At 47.9% G+C, this 17159-nt stretch overlaps 1 protein-coding gene across 6 annotated transcripts in view; it reads right to left on the bottom strand.

Annotated features, from left to right (window-relative positions):
• Positions 1-2674: 2674 nt before the first annotated feature.
• Positions 2675-17159, bottom strand: part of IGF2BP2 (insulin like growth factor 2 mRNA binding protein 2) — a 172591-nt gene continuing 158106 nt past the window's right edge. For 5 of the 6 annotated variants that reach the window (XM_070372070.1, XM_070372077.1, XM_070372089.1 and 2 more), the window contains 5 exons: positions 16711-16827; positions 12103-12177; positions 6252-6383; positions 5798-5911; positions 2675-4520 (listed from right to left, as the gene is read on the bottom strand). In XM_070372070.1, coding sequence (XP_070228171.1) covers positions 4428-4520; positions 5798-5911; positions 6252-6383; positions 12103-12177; positions 16711-16827 — 531 coding nt within the window. In that variant the 3' untranslated portion in view covers positions 2675-4427. Of the gene's footprint in view, positions 4521-5797; positions 5912-6251; positions 6384-7596; positions 7680-12102; positions 12178-16710; positions 16828-17159 lie in introns of those variants that run through there. The other variant, XM_070372099.1, reaches the window with a different exon arrangement.

The raw sequence follows: 17159 nt of genomic DNA, 5'->3' as shown, positions 1-17159 counted from the left end.
CTTTTGTGTCTTGAGATGCTGTCCCAGCTCCAGCATGGCTCTCACCTCCACATCTGCATCCATCCAGTGGGAAGGGGAAGTGGTGGTCCATCTTGGAGATGGCAAATATGCATTTTCCTGTCGTTTTAAAAAGTGATTCTGTCAAACTAGACCATGCTGTGTATTGAAGGTTTCCCATTCTAATTCTGTAAAGCTTATAATTATTGTTGATTTCCCTTGCTTTTTGGTGTTTAGTTGTTTTTGTTGAGTCTGTTTTATTCTTTCTTGATGTTTAATGAGAAATAGAGGCCATTTTTGACTTGGAAGTCTATTCTTATACATCAGAATCAGAGACTTTGTTGTGTTCAAACTTTTATTTTAGATGAGGAGACAGGCCTCCAAGAGGCTATGAGGTGTACAAAGTTATGTAGCTAGTGTACTGGGCAAGCAGGGAGCAAATATCTGGGCCTGGGCTCTCTTTCTCCTGATGAGAAGGTGAGACCTGTAAAGATCAGGTACAAGGTAAGGGGCACCCATTTCTGCCTTCAGCCTGCCCCAGAGCAGAGCCGAGCTGCACCCTAGTTAGCTTTCTTCACAGCCTCTTGCTCTGTTTGCTGAGCAAGGCCTACCATGCTAATCAGCAGTTGCTGTGGCTTTCGAGGGCGTAGGATGAAGGAGCTGGGGGCTGTATTCCTTCACATGATTTTTCAGAGCTGAGAAAGCAAGTCCTAGAGATGAAGGATGACTGAAGGAAGTGAGAGAAGGGAGGGCAAGGCAGCTGTCTCCAGGCATTAGGGGGCTGTCCTAAGCAATGTGGAGCAGGTTCGGCACGTGATGGTTGTAGGGTGAGATTCCCTACCAGGAGAAGACAGATCTACGAAGCTAGGCTGTGTGGCGACGTAACTGTCTGCCTTAGAAGTCATGGTTCCCCTCACTGGTGGGTGACTGAGCACTGCAAAGAGTTTAAAGGACACTACTCCTTATTAGGAAAGTGGATCAAATTACCCCAATAGTCCTTTCCCAGTACTGCTGTGCTGTGAATGTAGAGTTGAGAATAGGTTTTGCCAGATTCAGTGAGGGTGACTGGAAGTAGTTTTATGGCTGTTGGAGGGTCAGGGACATTCAGGAGTCACAGAAGTCAGGCAATCTTTCATATTGGAAATGGTTGAACTGGGATAGGGATCAGATTGAGTTTGGTTTTATGGAGTTTGCCCTGATCATCAGAAGTTTTTGGAGGCAAATGGGGATATTCTTCACTGTTTATTGTCAGCCACATCCCAGAGAGAAGATTAGATCCTAAAATGGGAGCAAACCAAGGACCCTGGACCCCTGCTTTTACAAGAGAATACAGAAGGATCAAGGTCAAGTTAGAATATTGTTTTGTTCCATGAGATTTCAATCCTTGCCGGCCAGATCAGTCAGAACAAGAGCACTCGTTGCTTCTAGAAAGACAGTGACTTTATGTGGCTGATGTGAACTAGAAGAGAAAATTAACTCGCATATGGTAAAGTCTCAAGTTTTTAATTCACCAACACTTTAAGGGGAATGTAGAGAGGAAATAAAAGGCAGCAACTGACAGTAAACATCAGGGGACTCAGTGGCAGTGTTGTTAAATATTAGCAGGTCAAAGAAATCTCCATTAGGCTTTAAGACAGTGAAAGATTTCCATGCATGTACAGTTTAGGTTCTGGGCTTCTCGCATCATCGTTCACATGAATGTCCCTCCCCAGGGTGCATGAATAAGACTATGCCAAGTGCTTTCCATACTCCTTAAGTCCTTACCCAACCTCTGTCTACTCAGTCACCGAGTCATTTACATCCTAGTTGATGCCAGGTTATCCGCTTTCCCTGCTTCCCTTAGAAGTCCAGTGTTTCCACCCTTGCTTCCTGTCCTGTTAAAATGCCTTGTCTATAGCATATCATTTCCTTTGTTGAAACCTCTCCAAACATCTAACTATTCTACTGATCCTTTTTCCTATATTCTTAAGCTCTCCCTCTGTGCTGGAGTCCTCTTCTAATTTGCAAACAGCCTCTGCCATCCTTCCTTTCCATGGCTCCGTGTTGGAGGAAGCGAGATTCTCCAGAGAGAATAGGCAGAGTAGGAGAGAAGCTGAGCAGGATGGAAGGGATGTTCAGGCCTACACACCCAATCTCCTGAAATCCGTAACACGGGGCTTCTGTGGAGGGGTGGGGTGAAGCAAGTACCTTGTCCTTTCCGTTGCCAGGCATGTTGTCTCTCTTCTTTTCCCTCACACAAAAATAAGCTCTTTGCCTGGCCAGGCTTAAAAGTTTCTTTAAGATAGGAGTTGGCCTTACATAGTTACTACACAGTCAGTATCCAGCCCTCTAGTCCTGTGGTTCTCAAACTTCAGTGCACACTGGAGTCACCCAGAGAGCTCCCTGAAACACCCACTGTCCACCCTCAGAATTTCTGGCTCAAGGTGGACCCCGAGAGTCTGGATTTCCAAGTTCCCAGGTGAGACTGATGCTGCTGGCCTGAGGAGCACAGTCTGACCACCACTGACCTCGTGTAGCTGCTCCCTGAGACAGGCCCGGAGAAGCCGGCCTCCCCAGTGCAGTTTCCCTGGCCTGACGGCACATGCCCCCCCGTTTCCCCACAGTCCCCTCAGGCAGGACTCAGCTGATGCCTAGGGGTGGGCGATACTTAGTAAAATAAGAGACTGAGACACCAGGATCTGGTTAGCTGGATATATTTCTTTTTTTTGTTTGTTTTTGTTTTTGTCACAGAACACTGTTTGCAGTAGAGGAAACTGGCATTGCAGTCTGGTGGTAAAATGGCTTGTTCACATAAACCAGTACATGTTCATCCTTTAGCTCAAAAAGCCCTAATGGCGCGTACCCTATTGAAATTCAGGACATCTCCAATATTTTCTCTCTCTGTTTTTCTTTGTCATCTTTTTTTTTTTTTAATAAACAATTTCAAGGTTTGTCCAAAAGAAGGCCATATAGGTTCTTGGCTAGCGGAAGACAATTCAGAACAGTTGTTGCACACTTGGACTGTCACCTTCTCCAGGCTGGCAGTTGATATTTTTTTTTCCAACTCATTTTTATTAAAAAAATAAAAAAATGCTCCAACTATCAGTTTTACAAAATCTCTAAGGGAAACACAAGAGCAAGGTGCTGAGGTAAAAAACACCTGAGGTAGCTTTTTTTGTGTGTTTTTCTCGTTAAAAAAATCTGTAAATTTAACGCCCTGGGCCAACGACCTCGTGTAAATTGCTATTTTCCTCCATACTTTTTTTAAAAAGAAAGAAATCATTTCGCTGAATATTGATGGCTTATACACCAAAATGTAAAAAGACAAAATACATTCTTTCTTTGTGGAATTTTTCTTTTGTTTGTTTGGTTGGTTTGATGGGTTCCTGTTTTCCTCTTCCAAAATGCTAGGACAAGTACCATTGACTCTTGTTCTTTTGAGTAACCAAGTGTAAGTTGAGGCTGGTTTGTGTGTTTCGCTTTTGTTCCTTTGTGTGATGTGATACTCAGAGCACTGCTTTGCCTGGGGGGTGCGTAGATATGGGAATTGAGACAGAGGGATGAGGGAATTAAAAAGAATGGGGATGGAGAAGACAGGGAGGGAGAGGGGACGGGGGAGAGATAAACAGAGAGAGACAGAATTATATAGCAGTATGCAAAAACCAGTTTAAAACCTGTGAAGCAAAGAGAAATGGGTGTGAGAGTTAGGGATGAAGAGAGACAGAGTTTCCTCTTCAGTGAGACGGTATCCCTTCTGTTGACATACACAGGTGATCCAGAACTGCTGTGAGTGTCCTTTCGGTGAGATTTCCCTCCAGGTGAATTTTGTGTGGGTGGCCTTGAAGTTCCTTACTAAACCATTAGACCTCCCAAAGGATGACTTTATTCTTTAAAGTCTAGAAAAGCCTGCTTTCTCTTGAAAAAGAAAAAAGAATTAATAATTGATTTAAAAAAATTGGAGTTAGTTGAGTTATTTGATATATTATTTCTAAAATATATTAACGCCGCAGGCACCCTGTGTAACCCACAGGCCACATATCTTAACATCTTTCCCTTCTAATATGTACATACATGTACAGAGACAATTTTCCACAAAAAGAAAAGGGTGTGAATTTTGCTTTGATTTGAACGCGTTCACCTATGTTAGTTCAACTAAAAGGGATAGCGTGGTGGGCGTTGAGATCCGAGTGGATGGTGAAGTGGATGGCTGCGAAGCCTGCAGAGGCCCCGGGGGAGGCGGGAGGCTGGGCCTCGACACAGTGCCCTCCCGCCTCCCTTCCTGCCCCCCGGATCCTCAGGGCCTCTGCAGAGCCCCTGGCGCCTCCGCAGACTTCTCATTCCTCAGGATGGTCTTTGGTTTGCTCCCGATCTGGCTGGCTGTGTTTGGTCTCATTCTGTCAGGTGTTGGAAGGGCTACATTCATCCGTTGTTTGCTGGTGCCTGTGGGAGCCTCACTTGCTGCGCTGTGAGGCGACTCCCTGAGGATATTTCTGCTCCTGCTGCTTCACCTGCTGTACAATTTCCCTGATCTTGCGCTGTGCAGTCTGCAGCAAGGGAGAGGAAGGGGATGGGGGAGAAAAGGAACCCAGTTCTGAGGACAGGCAGAGGGGAGTGGGGGAGTGGGCTTGGGACTTGGGGGGAGGAGGTGGTAACCTCAGAGAAGTGTCATCTGGACTCTATTTCAGTAAAATGGCAGAGTTCCCCACCCCTACTCCAAGGCTGCTAGGTGGAAGGTAAGAAAATGGGATCCCAGGAACCACAACCAGGGCATCAGTGACTCAGGACCCTGCAGAGGTCAGACAGCATCGTCTCTCCCAGCTACACTCACTCCAGTGTCCAATGCTGCCCCCCCAACATCCCCCCCGCCTTCCTAGAGTGTGGTATATAGTGGGGATATGACAGTCAGTGGCATGGGCAGAAAGTGAGAAACTGGCCCAGATACTAACTCCACCCTGAACAAGTGGAGAAAACACATGAACCCACACCTGCCCCCTCACCCACCCTGGTGCTCCTTTTGCAAGGAGAGCCCTGCCATTGAGACCTGTGCCCAGGGCTGGGAGGGGACAGCCACAGGGGTGGCGTGGCCGGGCTCTGACTGTAGGGAGTCTCAGGGTGCCTGTGGGTCATGGGGCTGCAGCAGCATCACAGGGCCTGGCAAAGCATGGCGTTGGGAACATGGGCTAACAACCCAGACACACCTGCCGTGTCAGTGGAGACCGCCTCTGCTCCTTCAGGATTGGGACTGGACGGCTTTATCCCACCCCCACCCCATCCATAACAAAGCATTAGAAAGAACCAGGTCACATGATGCTGAGGGGCTGGCCCTTCTGCCTGGACGAGCAGCAGCTGTGTGGAGCTCTGAGTCCTAATGAGGGGTGTCGTGCAGCAGAGGAGAGGAAAGAGAAACACGGGTCTCCTGGGATGAGTGTTTAACCTGTAATAGTGTCATTGTGGCACCCAGGCTGGTCCTCAGGGTCCAAGGGTGACCTTGGACTTCCTGGTAAGTGACTCCGGGCAGGGAAAGGCTGTGACTGAGGCCTGGTCAGGAGGATGAGGGAACGCAAGAGCTCGCAGTCCAGCATTTGAGAGGCTGAACTGTACTCGCTTGATTCCAAAGCTCTACGCCCTTCCTCAGCCTGCTCTAGCAGAGCTAGGAGAGCAGCAGTAAGCTGAGGAGTGGTCGCCCCTGCCCCGTTCCATCTGTGCATGGGGGTCAGGGTAGGGGTGTGCGCAGGGCCTGGGGCCACCCGACAGGTCACCAAGAGCTTAGAGACTTGAAAAGAGATTAGCAGGAGAGACTGGACGCTCACAGCACAGGTACCTGACTGGCAAAGAAATGCCCGATAATTCTGACAATCACTTCCTCATTTTCATCTGGTGTTTGGTCACGAGGCACGATGACTTCTGCACTGGTTAAGTTCTGCAGTTCATTCACCTGTGGAGGAAGAAACCAAAAAACGTGTGACTCACTTCATTGCAGTCTCCAAGGCATGTCTGAGGACCTGGGTGGAACTCTGCTCCCTACTCTTTCCCGCTGCTGTGTGTGTGGGTTTACAGGGGCAGGAGGTGGCTCCCTGTCTTCACTTCCCAGTGTGTAGCCTAGATGCAGCGTGTCTGGACTCAGGACCCTGGTTTCTCGGGGTCTGGCTCAGCACTGTGGATCTGAGGCCCTCAGCTTGGGATGATGCAGATTACATTTTTGTCCCAGGAGAGTCAGGGGTGCCAGTCTGAGGGAAGTCAGGCCAGGAGATGAAGCCAGCTCAGAGCACACTCACGGTTTTGCCGCCCTTGCCGATCACACGGCCGGCTGTAGAGGAGGGCACTCGGATGTGGGCTTCCAGCTTCACCTCCTCTTTGGGGTTAAAGAAGTTTTCTTCTTTCAGTTTCCCAAAGATCCGCCCCTGGGCCTGAGAGAGCAAGACATGTCAACCTGCTTTAGCAGCACTGCTGTGGGAACTGGTGAGTCCAAGGCATGGCACAACCCCGGCCCCATGCTCACCAGGGCCCGCTCTGCTGGCTCAGACCCGGTGGGCACACGCCTTCCACACCCAACAAGTGCACCCTGCAGACATGCATAGACACTCCTGTGTCTTCAGGTTTGCACACGATCGCACAGGGAGCTTTCTGTGTGCAGGGACAGGGTGGAACTACCTGTAGTCTTTGTATCCTGAGCACCTATAAATATTTGCTTGAATGAATTTGTTCAGGGAATTCTTAACTTCCTCCCACCCATAGTATGTTCATAAGTCTGTTATTAAAGGATGGAGGCAAGGGTGGTGGTGACAGGATTTGCTTTCTGATACCTAACTCCAGAGGTAGTGTAGCCAAGAGCTTATTGTTCTATTTAAAATTTGAAGAACTTAAAAAGTATTTATTTATTTAATGGCTGCACTGCTCAGCATATGAGATTTGTTTCCTGACCAGGGGTCAAACCTGTGCCCCATGCAGTGGTAACACAGAGTCTTAACCATTGGACTGCCAGGGAAACCCCTAAAAGGATTAAAAAAAAAAACTGAGATAGAACTTACATAACCTAAAATTCTGCCCTTTCAAGTGTACACTCCAGTGGTTTTTAGGACGTTCATTACGTTGTGCAACCACCACCACTATTCAGAATGTTTCTATCCCATTCCCCCAGATAAAACCCATGCCTATTGGCAGACAGTCCCAGTTCCTCCTCTCTAGTCCCTGGCAACCATTAAAGTACTTCTATCTGCACGGATTTGCCTTTTCTGATGTTTCACATAAATGGAATATACCATATGTGGCCCGCTGTGTCTTCCTTCTCTCACTGGATGGAATGTTTTCTAGGCTCACCTATGATGTAGTGCGCGTCAGAATTTCACTCTTTTCATGGCTGACTGATATCCTATTACGTCGTTATACCACATTTTGTTTATCCATTATGAGTTGAAGGACTATTGTTCTTGAACATTTATACATGTGTTAATTTTTTTCTCAGACACATTTTAAATATTTTTAATATGAATTATATTTTATAAATATGTTTCTTTTAGAAAACTCAATTTGTAATTTTTCTAGGGGTGAAAAGGTAAAAACAAAATACTGCAGGAGAAGGGAGACAGCTGAGAGAGTAGTAACAGAAGGACTTGAGCTCACCTCCTCTCACGAAAACACCAAAATCACAACCAACTGCTGAACAACCATCAACAAAAAGACTGGAACCTTTCCAAAAAGATAATCTGCATCCGAAAACAAAGAAGCCACAACAAGATGGCAAGAAGGGTGCTGTCACGATATAACCAAATCCCATACCCACCAGGCCACCCACAAACTGGAAACTCATTATACTGCAGAGGTTCTCCCAGAGGAGTGAGAGTTCTGAGCCCCACGCCAGGCTCCCCAGATGGGCGTCTGGCATCCTGAGGAGGAGTCTCTAGAGCATTTGGCTTTGAAGGGCCAGAGGCACTTGAGTGCAGGAGCTCCACAGGACTGAGGGAAGCAGAGACTCCACTCTTGGAGGGTGCACACGAGGCTTCATGTGCCCTGGGACCCAAGGCAAAGCAGTGACTCCACAGGAGCCCCAGTTAGACCTACCTGTAGGTTTTGGAGAGTCTCCTGGAGAGGCAGGGATTGGCTGTGGCCCACTGTGGGGCAAGGACACTGGTAGTGGAGGCCCCCGGGAATATTCCTCAATGTGAGCTCTCCTGGAGGTCACCATTTGGTACTGAGACCTGGCCGCACCCAATAGCCTGCAAGCTCCAGTGCTTCAGGCCAACCAACAGGCTGGGAACACAGCCCCAGCAATCAACCGACACAATGCCTAAAGCTGTCCTGAGTCCACAGGCACCTCAAGACATGCCCTTTGACATGGCCCTGCCCACAAGAGGGACAAGAGCCAGCCCCATCCCCCAGCTGGCAGGCACCAGTCACTACCACCAGGAAGCCTGTACAAACCCCTGAACCAACCTCACCCGTCAGGGGGCAGACATGAGAAGCAAGAACTACAATCCAGCAGCCTACAGAAGGGAGACCACAAATACACAATGAGACAGCAGAGAAGTATGTTCCAGAAGAAGGAACAAGATAAAACCCAAGAACAACAACTAAATGAAATCGAGACAGGCAATCTACCTGAAGGTAGAGAAGACTCTCCACATGGACATCACCACATGGTCAATACCGAAATCAGATTGATAGTATTCTTTGTAGCCAAAGATGGAGAAACTATATACAGTCAGCAAAAACAAACTGACTGTGGCTCAGATCCTGAACGTATTGCCAAGTTCAGACTTAAATTGAAGAAAGTAGGGAAAACCACCAGACCATTCAGGTAACTAAATCAGATCCCTTGTGACTATACAGTGTAAATGAGAAATAGATTCAAGAGATTAGATCTGATAGAGTGCCTGAAGAACTATGGACAGAGGTTCATAACATTGTACAGGAGGCAGGGATCAAGACCATCCCCAAGAAAAAGAAGTGCAAAAAGGCAAAATGGTTGTCTGAGGAGGACTTAAAAATAGCTGTGAAAAGAAGAGAAGTGAAAGGCAAAGGAGAAAAGGAAAGATATACCCATTTGAATGCAGAGTTCCAAAGAATAGCAAGGAGAGATAAGAAAGCCTTCCTCAGTAATCAGTGCAAATAAATAGAGGAAAACAACAGAATGAGAAAGACTAGAGATCTCTTCAAGAAAATTAGAGATACCAAGGGAACATTTCATGCAAAGATTGGCTCGATAAAGGACAGAAATGGTATGGACCTAACAGAAGCAGAAGATATTAAGAAGAGGTGGCAGGAATACACAGAAGAACTATACGAAAAAGATCTTCATGACCCAGATAACCACAATGATGTGATCACTCACCTAGAGCCAGATAGCCTGGAATGTGAAGTCAAGTGGGCCTTAGGAAGCATCACTATGAACAAAGCTAGTGGAGGTGATAGAATTCCAGTTGAGCTATTTCAAACCCTAAAAGTGCTGCACTCAATATGCCAGCAAATTTGGAAAATTCAACAGTGGCTACAGGACTGGAAAAGGTCAATTTTCATTCCAATCCCTAAGAAAGGCAATGCCAAAGAATGCTCAAACTACCACACAATTGCCCTCATCTCACACACTAGTAAAGTAATGCTCAAAATTCTCCAAGCAAGGCTTCAACAGTATGTGAACTGTGAACTTCCAAATGTTAAAGCTGGATTTAGAAAAGGCAGAGGAACCAGAGATCAAATTGTCAACATCCGTTGGATCATTAAAAAAGCGAGAGAGTTCCAGAAAAACATCTATTTCTGCTTCATTGTCTATGCCAAAGCCTTTGACTGTGTGGATCACAACAAACTGTGGAAAATTCTGAAAGAGATGGGAAAAGCAGACTGCCTGACCTGCCTCCTGAGAAATCTGTATGCAGATCAAGAAGCAACAGTTAGACTTGGACATGGAACAACAGACTGGTTCCAAATTGGGAAAGGAGTACATCAAGGCTGTATATTGTCACCCTGCTTATTTAACTTATATGCAGAGTACATCATGAGAAACGCTGGACTGGATGAAGCACAGCTGGAATCAAGATTGCTGGGAGGAATATCAATAACCTCATATGCAGATGACACTACACTCATGGCAGAAAGTGAAGAACTAAAGAGTCTCTTGATGAAAGTGAAAGAGAAGATTGAAAAAGTTGGCTTAAAACTCAACATTCAGAAAACTAAGATCATGGCATCTGGTCTGATCATTTTATGGCAAATAGATGGGGAGATAATGGAAACAGTGACAGACTTTATTTTGAGGGGCTCCAAAATCACTGCAGATGGTGACTGCAGCCATGAAATTAAAAGACACTTTCTCCTTGGAAGAAAAGTTATGACCAACTTAGACAGCATATTAAAAAGCAGAGACATTACTTTGCCAACAAAGGTCCATTTAGTCAAAGCTTTGGTTTTTCCAGTAGTCATGTATGGATGTGAGGCCTGGACTATAAAAAAAAGCTGAGCACCAAAGAATTGATGCTTTTGAACTGTGGTATTGGAGAAGACTCTTGAGAGTCCCTTGGACTGCAAGGAGATCCAGCCAGTCCATCCTAAAGGAAATCAGTCCTGAATATTCATTGGAAGGACTGATGCTGAAGAATGAATAAGTGAGTTGGGAGACTGGTGAAAATCACACTGTGGAACAGAATAAAGAATGAAAAGAAATGAGCAAGTCTAAGAGACCTCTGAGGCAACGCTAAGTGTACCAGCATTCACTTTATAGGGGTTCTAGAAGAAGATGAGAGAGAGAAAGGGCCTGAGAAAATGAAGTGATGAAAGGGAAAAACCTACAACAAAGGATAGCCAGCAAGGCTCTCATTCAGAATCAATGAATAAGTCAAAAGCTTTACAGATAAGCAAAAGCTAAGAGAATTCACTACTTTATAACAAATGCTAAAGGAACTTCTTTAGGTGGAAAAGCCCACAACTAGAAACAAGAAAATTATGAATGGGCAAGTTCACCAGTAAAGACAAACATAGAGTAAAGGTGGGAAACCATTCATACACAAATACAGCATCAAAAGCAGTCATCACGAGGAGAGCACAAATGCAGGACATTGGAAAGGCATTTGAAATTAGATCAGCAACTTTATTAAACAGTGTTGTGTATATAAAGACTGCTATGTAAAACCCAAAAAATCTATAATAGATACACAAAAAAGAAAAAGCAGTCCAAACGCAACACTAAAGATAGTCATCAATTGTGAGAGAACAAAAGAGGAAGGGAAGAAAAAAGACTTACAGAAACAAACCCGAAACAATTAACAAAATGGCAATAAGAACATACATATTGATAATTACCTTAAATGTAAAAGGATTAAAGGCTCCAACCAAAAGTGATGCACATACACACACACACACAGTGGGATGTTACTCAGCCCATTTACAAAAGAATAAATACCACTGGCAGTAACATGGATGGACCTAGAGATGATCATATTAAGTGAAGTAAACCAGAGACAAATATATGATATCACTTATATGTGGAATCTAAAAAAGTGATACAAGTAAACTTATTTACGAAACAAGGAAACAGGCTCATGGACAACAAACATGGTTACCAAGGGAGGAATTAGGGGTGGGGAGATAAATTAGGAGTTTGGGATTATCATATGTCAACAAAGACCTACTGTATAGCACAAGGAACTCTGCTCAACATTATGTAATAACCTACGTGGGAAAACCACCTGAGAAAGAATGGATACATGCATGTGTGTAACTGAACACCTGAGACTAACACAGCATTGGAAAACTGTCCTCCAGTATGAAATAAAGGAACGCACGCCTCCGCACACTTCCAACAAGCTGCTGTTTCCCCTCACACCCTGTGTTTATGCTCCATCTTCAAAACCATGGCCAAGGGATCAGACGTTCCTGCGGGGGTGCTATCTGAACTGGGCACTGACAGTCCACTTTTCACAGGAGAGAAGGGAAGGAGGGCTCCATGTAGAGGGCACAGCCTGGAGGCGGGGAAGACAGGGTGGGTCGGAGACTACTGCAGGAAGGGAAATGAAGATAGGATGGAGCCTCCAAAGAAGAGCCTGAAGCTGCCTCTGGGGCAGCTGCACTTGCTAAAGGTCCTCAGCGCCCCTAACAGGCAGCCCTGCGCTCAGGACTGAGGGGGTTCTTGGCACTGACCTTGAACTGAGCTTCAGGTGGGCCGGTGATGATGACCATCCTTTCACTGACGTCTGGGCCTTCTGCTGGGGCGATCTGCAGTTCACAAAGCAAGAGGGAGATGCTGCTGCTTGGTGCTGTTCCCTGCGCCCCTTCTCCTCGTGTAAGTGGGTGGCACCCCTACTAGCAAGAGATTACGGGACTCGTGCCTTTGCACCCGGGACTCTGAGCCTGCTGCTTCCACCCTGGGTCTTAGGAGAAATGACATTAGTACCCAGGATCAAATTCAGGTGGGAAGCAGGTTACTAGTTACTGCCTATCCCTGCCCCCAACCCCAGCAGTGACCAACCTCTTCACCAAGAAGCCCTCTAGCCCACCCAGGGCCCAGAGGCGAGGAAGGGCTGGAAGGGCTGGTCAACAGAGGAGTTCAGTCGAGCCAGTCTGCAGGAAAGGGCCTCTTGGCTCTCATTCTTGGCTGCTGGTGGCAACTGAACTAGAGCAGGCGTGCCTAGGACTGTGATGGTGCCTGAGCAGCATGAGGACACCTGGGTCCAGGGTGCTCTGCACACCCACCTCTCCCCACAGGTGGAACCTGGTTGAACCTGGCAAGCTGGAAACCTAGCGCTCAGTCTCAGTCTGACATTAACACAACTCAAGATGGACCAAGTACACATTTTTTGGTTATAACCTCTTTATATATTCCCCATTGTAGCAAAATTAGTTACTTTTATTTATTTAGGTCATACTGCATAGTTTTCAGATCTCAGTTCCCCATCAGGGGCCGAACACATGTCCCTTGCAGTAGAAGCTTAGGATCCTAACCACTGGACCACCAGGGAACTCCTGTAAAGTTACTTTAAACTGAGTTAAAAGTACACTGGGTGTTTAGGATGAGCCAGGTTAGTACACAAATGCACCTCATGAGGTTGTATGCACGGTCCAGAGACACCATCCCCAAGACTGACCTGAACTGTTCAGCATGAATGTGATGCACCACTAACGGGGTGTGTCTGAAGTCACCGTCTCTGAACCACTGTGTCTGAGTCTCAAGCTGCCTTCAAAAGACCTCCACCTCCACAGGGTTTAATTTACTTTTCTCCCTACACGTCCTAAGCCAGGCTGCATCTGCAGGCTTCAGGGTCCCGTGTCACTTTTCCAGCTTTGCTGTGAAGACAGAGCCAAGGCCTGCTCTGACCTGTGCCCACTCTGGAAGGGGAGACCCTTCTCGAGGCCTCAAGGAGGATCCGGCCCTGACTACTTAGTGGTATGAGGGTGAACGTCAGACACTCGTCACCCATCAGAGCTTCTTGGAGGATCTTTCCTCTGCTGTGGGCAGACTGCCTGCCAGCCTCCAACCTCAGGGCTGCAGCCTCAGCTAAAAAACGCAGATGTGTCCAGGGGACTGAGAGCCTCCAGCAGGCCGCAGCACAGATCACTGGTGAGGGGGCAGTCCAGTGGTTAAGATTTCACCTTCCAGTGCAGGGGTGCAGGTTCAGTCCCTGGTCAGGGAGCTGATCCCACATGCCTTGTGGTCAAAAGACCAAAACATAAAGCAGAAGCAACATTGGAACAAGTTCAATAAAGGCTTTAAAAATGGTCCACATCAAAAAAAGAAAAAAAATCTTAAAAAAAAAAAAAAAAAGATCACTGGCGGGAACCCCTGTCTCTACTTCTAGATCCATAGTGGAGTGAAGTCGCTCAGTTGTGTCCGACTCTTTGTGACCCTGTGGACTGTAACCTACCAGGCTCCTCTGTCCATGGGATTCTCCAGGCAAGAATACTGGAGTGGGTTGCCATTTCGTTTTCCAGGGGATCTTCCCGACCCAGGGATTGAACCCAGGTCTCCCGCCTTGCAGGCAGACGCTTTAACCTCTGAGCCACCAGGGAAGCCCATAGATCCATAGGTGGCATTAAATCCGCTCCTTGTGTGCAAGGGTGAATGAGAGTGACAAAGCATGGGCACAGTGGTTCCCAGCTCTTATCCACCCAAACTGAGAAAGGCTAATTCCCCCATCGTGTTGACCCGATCAGTTCTCACAGCCACCTTGCTCCAATTCTGAAAGAAAGTCATCTGTCCTCTACCCGGCATTCCCAGCCCAGCCTGGCACTGAGAGCCACACGTGTGCAGCCCCACTTCTGGAATGGCACTCTGCAGGCAAACACCCCAGAAGCTCTGTGATGAGGACCCCATTCTATGACTGAAGCAGATGAGACACAGAAAGATGGGGTGATCATCAAGATCACGGGTGAGCAGGGCTGGAGTGGGGACTGGGAGTTCTGTGTGACATTCTTAAACCCGCCATCCAGAGGCTCCGCAGGCTGAGCAGGTGATGAGGTCTCCGCTCTCGCCTGTGACGGAAGCATCTCTTACGTGTACCACACAGTCCCAACTCAGCCCACCACCTTCCAGCACTGTGCTCCCACACGTTAGTGTAAGGCTGGCCCCTGCCCCGGCAGCATCGATGTGCCTCTAGGCGTGGCCTCAAGACCAGCAGGGCAGGATGGGAGTGGTTCTCCAGAGCAGGCGAGATCATCACCTTTAGAGACATGCTGTCAGAGACCCGTCAAGATAAAACTAGCAAAAACCAGATCAATTTTAAGAAGTAGGAAATATGTCTCGCAAATGCTTGGCTTCCCTGGTTTCTTCTCTCTCCTGCTGCTCTAGAGAGCCAGAGCCCATTCTGTTCCTGGCCCAGCCCCGTGGTCTCTGTCCAGCACAGAAGTCACACTACCACTCAATGCTGCTGGGATACCGAGCGACTATGGGGAGGCTCAGGGGAAGTCCAAGGGGTCGATCCTTCTCTACTTTCCTGAAGGCTTGCTGGAATGACTGGTCGAGCATTCAGAGTGCTATAGTGAGAAAACACTGGACCAGAGACAGGAGAGCCTGGTCCAATCTCGGCTCTCATAGGCTTTAGCTTTGTGGCCGTCGACATGTCAACCAAACACTGGGCCCTGGTTCCTTAGGGGCAAGGGCAAGTGGAGAGTCATTGCTGCAGTCGCCCCAGGAGGTGCCCCGTAGCCTACAAGTCAGCAGAGCTGCTATCTAAGCCTTGCTGTGGCCTGTTCCCTCTTTCCAACTCACTTTTCTCAGTGGAAATAGGATTTAATGAGACAGTTCTTCAAGTCCCTTCTAGTTGAAATTGTTTCTGTCTCTTGCACTGCATCTCAGACCACAGGGCCCGACCTCTCAGTATGCAGCCAGCACAGTGGCTGTCCACACCCTACCTGTCCCACATGGAGGGTGGGCCCAGCACAGCCTGTGCTACCTGGGCTGGGTCTCACCTGCAACAAGCCTGCTGGGTGCAAAGGCTCTAGCTGCTCTGCTACTGGTCACCCTCCACCCTCGGGCTCTCCTCCAGTCTGTGCACTTCGTGGGTGAGACCGACAGGGCCGTGAGGGAAAATGCTTTACCTACATAACATTCTGTCACAGTCTCACTGCAGTCCTTGTTCTGTACCACTCAAGGTTTTTTCTTCCTCCAGCACACTTGCTGTGGGAGAAATTCCAGCTCTTCTTGGGGAGAAAGTGTAAGCATTCTTTCTCTCCAAGTCATGAGACTTCTTGTTCGGAATTCCGGGTTGTCCCATGGCAGCGAATTATTTTACGTAACAACGGAAACTCTGTTTCCGAAAGTGTTTCATGAGGCTTGGGACGTGCTCAGCATTCTGCCCGTGAGTCAGCGCTGATAGCCGGGCTTGGAGCAGGACCAGGGCCGAATAATCCTCCCCTTTCAGTTTCTCTGACGACTCTTCCCGTTATGCTCTGGGAGGCAGGATGTGGGTATGGAACTGCAGCGACCTCGGAGCTCGGGCGCTGCGTGAATCAAGGGGCCTTCCTCCCTGACCCCTCTGCTCAGTGTCCAGGCTGCATCTCAGGCTTTGTCACCAGCTTTTGTCTATGGTTTCATCACTGCTTTTCAAAGAGCTTTTCATTCAAACTGTTTTGTTTCAAAGTTCAGGGGTTTCTGAAGTGGAGACTAACTAAGGCATCAAAGCACTGACTGCTGCTGCTGCTAAGTGGCCTCAGTCGTGTCCGACTCTGTGCGACCCCAGAGACGGCAGCCCACCAGGCTCCCCCGTCCCTGGGATTCTCCAGGCAAGAACACTGGAGTGGGTTGCCATTGCCTTCTCCAATGCACGAAAGTGAAAAGTGAAAGTGAAGTTGCTCAGTTGTGTCCGACTCTTAACGACCCCATGGACTGCAGCCTTCCAGGCTCCTTCGTCCATGGGATTTTCCAGGCAAGAGTACTGGAGTGGGGTGCCAATGCCAAGCAATGACAACTGCTGAGTATAAATGATCATTTCCCTCAGGCCCAGAGTCCCTTCAATTGGGAGAATCCTCTGCTTCATCTTGAGGAGAGGAGGACAGTGGTAGCCCAAGGAAGACTAGGTTGGCTTATGTATTACTAGTATTTTTTTTTCCTAATTCATTTGTTAGTTGAACAAAAAAAGGAGAGAGGAAAACATGAGTACATATGGAAACAGTGCTGCAGGCAGGTTCCAGGATTCTGCAGATGGTGCAAGAGTTCCCCAGGACGGACAGAAGGAATAAGGGACATGGAGTAGGTGGTGGTGGGGGGGTGTGGAAGACGGTGGGACACAGACGGCTGTTCAAGAGCAGCTTTACCTTAATGGAGGCCCCGGCGAATCTGGCCAGCTGTTTAATGTGCGCTCCTTTCTTCCCGATAATGGCCCCCACGGCCTGGGTTGGGATGAACAGATTGACAATCTCCTGCTCCGGATACTGGAAGGACAAGACAAGACAGATGCCATCATTCCCCTGTGGGCTGCCTCCCCAGACCAGTGGCGGGGTGCAACATGGGATTCTTTGTTGCCTGGGGCACTGCAGGTGGGAAGCTGGAGGGATGAACCTGAACAGTGGCCGTACTATTAATAACTACCCTACAACCAGAGTACAAGTTTCTTTCGAGCATCTCTGAATTCCCTGGTCCCAGCAAGCTGCCTGTTCACAGGCTTTCTGTGAAGTTCAAACGTGAGTATCCCTTCTGTGTCTTCTTCCAAGGAATCAACAGCTCATAAGCATACCGCGCCTGAGGCACTTTGTGGGTGGGAATG

The sequence above is a fragment of the Bos mutus genome, chromosome 1 (genome assembly GCF_027580195.1).
Source record: "Bos mutus isolate GX-2022 chromosome 1, NWIPB_WYAK_1.1, whole genome shotgun sequence".
Lineage (NCBI taxonomy): Eukaryota > Metazoa > Chordata > Mammalia > Artiodactyla > Bovidae > Bos > Bos mutus.
The sequence above is the reverse complement of the archived record's forward strand: the minus strand, read 5'-3'. Positions and strand labels throughout refer to the sequence as shown.